At 44.4% G+C, this 3,999-nt stretch overlaps 1 protein-coding gene across 4 annotated transcripts in view; it reads right to left on the bottom strand.

Annotated features, from left to right (window-relative positions):
• KLHL7 (kelch like family member 7) overlaps nucleotides 1-3,168 on the bottom strand; it is a 75,597-nt gene extending 72,429 nt beyond the window's left edge. The window contains exons 1-2 of one of the 4 annotated variants that reach the window (XM_017526980.2): nucleotides 2,765-2,902; nucleotides 1,905-1,996 (exon numbers count right to left, since the gene is read on the bottom strand). Coding sequence is in view for 1 of the 4 variants with exons in the window: in XM_017526979.1 (XP_017382468.1) it covers nucleotides 2,765-2,884 (120 nt within the window). In the remaining 3 variants the exon portion in view is untranslated. Of the gene's footprint in view, nucleotides 1-1,904; nucleotides 1,997-2,128; nucleotides 2,688-2,764 lie in introns of those variants that run through there. The other 3 variants (XM_037737902.1, XM_017526979.1, XM_017526981.2) reach the window with 3 other exon arrangements.
• Between the last annotated feature and the right edge of the window lie 831 nt (nucleotides 3,169-3,999).

Genomic DNA, 3,999 nt, shown 5'->3' with positions numbered 1-3,999 from the left:
GGCCTCCCAAAGTGCTGGGATTACAGGCTTGAGCCACCGCGCCCAGCCTAGTAGTACTAATCTTAATAGTCCCAAACCAGAAATAACCCAAATGTCCATAATGATACAATGGATAAATTGTGATATATTCATACAATGGGATACTATATATCACAAAGATGAAGTAGTGCTACACACAGCGCAGATGAATCTCACAAACAATGTTGGCTTTAAGAAATCAAAACACAAGAGTTTATGCCATATGATTACATTTATGTAAGTTCAAAAACAGGAAAAACAAATCTATGGTTACAGAAGTTAAAATAGTTGTTACCACTGCGGAGTTGGTGACCGAGAAGGGGGTCCTCTGTTGTACTGATCATTTTCTAGTTTTGTTGGTGGGATGTGCACTCTGAAATAATTAATTGAGCTGTACATTTATGATTTGTTCCCTCTTACATGTATCCCATACTTCATTGGAGAGTTTAAAAACAAAAGGCTAGAAATGGCAAAAACAATGTAGGAAAAGGCTTTGGAAGTAGAGGCTGCTGGTTCTGCAGGATCCCCTTTGCCTCCATGTATAGAATTGGCCACTATGCTACAGACAGATGAAATGACCTATATCACGTTATCTAAAATAACTAAATGAAATAATGAGAGAGCAGGGATTGGAACTGAGGTATGCTAATCTCAGAGTGTTCTGAAATTCTTGAAGGAATGTTTCTGGATGTATACAGAGGGGTCCTTGTCATCTAGGCACTCATTATTCTAATCCTGAAAGCAGTGAGATTGTAAAGGGATGCAAAAGTTGTCATAAAACAAAAACATTTACTAAAGAACAAGAGCAGTTAAAAAAAAATAAAAATAAATAAAGAACAAGAACACTTATAAAGTTGGTCCTCACTTAGACATTCCTCCTCTGGCTCAGACCAGCCACTGTTTCTGCCAATTCCCATCAACTGCCCTTGCCAGTCATTCTTGGTGAATTCTTTCCTGTGTTATGATGTTAAAAAGGACAATACAATATAACCATAACGTAAGTCAATTGCAAAGTGAAACTGCACAACTTGCAAAAGATGCATGATTCCATGATGTTGATAAAGTGCTATTGGAGAACTGTTTGAATCACAAACAAAACCACTGACAAAAGGAGAACCTGGCAGATTAAGGTCAGTTAATCATTGTGGAGGAGATCCCTGGTTGTTCACCAAGTAACTATTTTTTCCTTCCTACTCAGTAATAGAACCCAGATTTTTTGGTAACCGTGTTTCTATTTTAACAGTAAATAAATGATGTTAATATACTCCAAAGCTAAGAAATGTGAGTCAATTTTTAAATCCGAAGATCTAAATGGACAGTCTCAGACAATTCCCTCCTCCTCAAGTAAATATTTGCTGCTGCAATCCAGTTGCATCCTATCTATTTAGGGATTGAGGCAATGCTTTACAATGCTATGATCTGCAAATGAAAACACCTATTTGAGGGAGTGGGAGGGAACCTAATGAGTGAGTCTTCAACAAGTTTGGGCACTGCTAAACTATGTTCAACTACCGTTACAGGCAGACAATAGCTAAATGACCAGCAATTTGAAGTCTGTGGTATTGTAGATTAAAAAAGGTTTACATGAAAGGAACATGAATTTGAAAATAGATACATGAAAGTAAGTTACATAAGTTAACGAATTCAGACATTCACAGTACTTCAGCACAAAGGCCAGGAAAGATTTAAAAGCATTCCTATAGACTGCACTGGTGCACTATAGCAAGAGCTGGTGAACAAAGACAAGATCCCTGCAGTCAGCGTTTGCTAATAGAAACCAAAAGTTAATAACTTCATAAAAATCTTCAATTCCTATACTGTTGTCCATATTCCCAGCAGAACCACTAGACAAGGCAAACTAGGTTTTGCAGTTACACATAACTCACATCCTGCTTTGTCCTCTTCAAACAGGATTCCAGTCAACAAAATCCAGACATTCCCATAAATCTCCTTAGTTGTGTATTATCTATAAATAAAGCTTACAGAAAAGAAAAAAAAAAAAGTGACTTTCTATGCTTATTGGTACAGTAGATTTACGGAATTAAAAAAAAAAAAAAGCCTCTTTAGTTCACCTTCACCAGCGTTAAAATCCGTTCTTTTCATAACCCACCTTTCGCCGATGTGCTGCAGACTTTCATGAATGCACCACATATCAAAGACAGAACAAAGAGCTCCTCTTAATAAAAGAGGCGCACAGTGCCCTTAGAAGATGGCATGGTATTTACGGATAGCTGCTTCTGCTCTAAATTAACACGTACAGGAGGACTCGTCTTCAACTAGCTCCACCGGGGAACACAGGAGGGGGCTGGGATCCTCAATTAAGAGCGGCTGATTTAAGGCCAGCGACTCTCCTCCCTTCCGGGACTTTGCCAATGGGCTCCTTTACACAAGATCTCACGACACCTTAAAACGACTCGCCAATGGAAGGATCCTCGCCTCACAAAGAGGTAACTAGGGCAGAGCTGTTACACAAGCCATATCCGACGGCGAAAGGCAGCCCGAGGAGGCCCCCAGGAGTCTGACTTGGGAGCGACATCCTCGACAGACGAGGAGCCACTTTTGCTCAAGAATTGTCTTACGCGCCCCTCTACCAACTGCGGACTCCCTTGCCGCAAAAATGGAAGGAGGGGCGATAACAGAGGAAGAGGGGGGCGATCCACAGGGCGCGGGGTTCGGTCTCGGGAGTCCGGGGTCGGAGCCCCGGACCACCTCCCACCGTCGTTCCTCACTCCCACAGAGGCGGTACCTGTTTCCGCATGTTATTCATGACGCCCATGAAACCCGCCAACAATTTAGCTTCTTCCCGAGCAGCAAGTTTCTTCTCGGTCTTCTTCTTGCTGCTCTTCTCCACCCCAGAGGCTGCCATCCTCCCTCAGCTCGATTCACGCCCGGGGCTCGCCGGGCAGGGCGAGCGGTCGCACTCTCTGGGCACTCCGGGGATCCTGTCGACCAAACAAGGCGATCGGGACTGCGGCTGCAGCGCTCAGTTCTGGAACGGGCGGCGGTGGCGGCTCGACCACTGCCGAAAGACAAGGCCCAGCGGCCCCCTCAGGAGCGCTCAGGGAGCGACGCTGCCAGCTGGGTTGCGTCCCCCCGCAGAACCCGAACCCGGTCGAGGAGCCTGCGCACTTCGCGGAAGGAGGCGGGGGCGCTATGAAGGGCAGGGGCGCGGTCTGGCGCGTCACAGTCTTGCGCCGCTCAGAGCAACGCGACTGCAGGCACGGGTGCGGCCGGTTCCTTTGTCGCTGTCCCGCGCTGGGTGAATTTTGCCTGGGAGCTGGTCGGAGGTTGCGCCTGCCCTTCTGTGTGCCCAAGGCAGATTTCCAGGTTTCGGTTACGTGATTATCTTTTTTTTTTTTTTTTTTTTTTGATGGGCGGTGGGACATGCAAAGGTGTCTCCCATCAGTGTAAGGCTTCCTGGGAATGGGGACGGTGTTCAGTGCGATATCTGAGCCTGGTGTATGGTAGGCGCTCAGAAAATACTAAGTGATGAAAGGATATTACTACAAGTTAAAGTCTCGTTACACGGGGCACAAGATTTATTTTCGCGGGATTCATAAAGCAAGAGCACACAGTCCCGTTGGTACCTCCTTGGCGTGCAATGAATGTCTGCCTAACTAGGCTGGCTTACTATGTGTTTACAGCTGAAATCAAGTGTCAGTCAGTTCTAGAAATCTTCGGTTAGGTTTCTCTAACTGTTTTTACGGGAACACGGAGCTCAATCACAGCCTTCATGGAAATGCTTTTTGTAACCATACTCTTTCTAGTGTATAGTAATATACAGGGCTATTTGAAATTGTACATTATTTAACATTCTGAAAACTTTATATCGCATTGATTTTCTTCCTCAGTCTATATAGAACTATATAGAAACATCTTTTATGTAAAATAATTTACACCATTGAGGCATTGAGGCTTTTTTTTTTTTTTTTTTTTTGAGGCAGGGTCTCAGCTCTGTCATCCAGGCTGGAGGTGCAGTGC

The sequence above is a fragment of the Cebus imitator genome, unplaced genomic scaffold (genome assembly GCF_001604975.1).
Source record: "Cebus imitator isolate Cc_AM_T3 unplaced genomic scaffold, Cebus_imitator-1.0 Scaffold45, whole genome shotgun sequence".
Classification (NCBI taxonomy): domain Eukaryota; kingdom Metazoa; phylum Chordata; class Mammalia; order Primates; family Cebidae; genus Cebus; species Cebus imitator.
The sequence above is the reverse complement of the archived record's forward strand: the minus strand, read 5'-3'. Positions and strand labels throughout refer to the sequence as shown.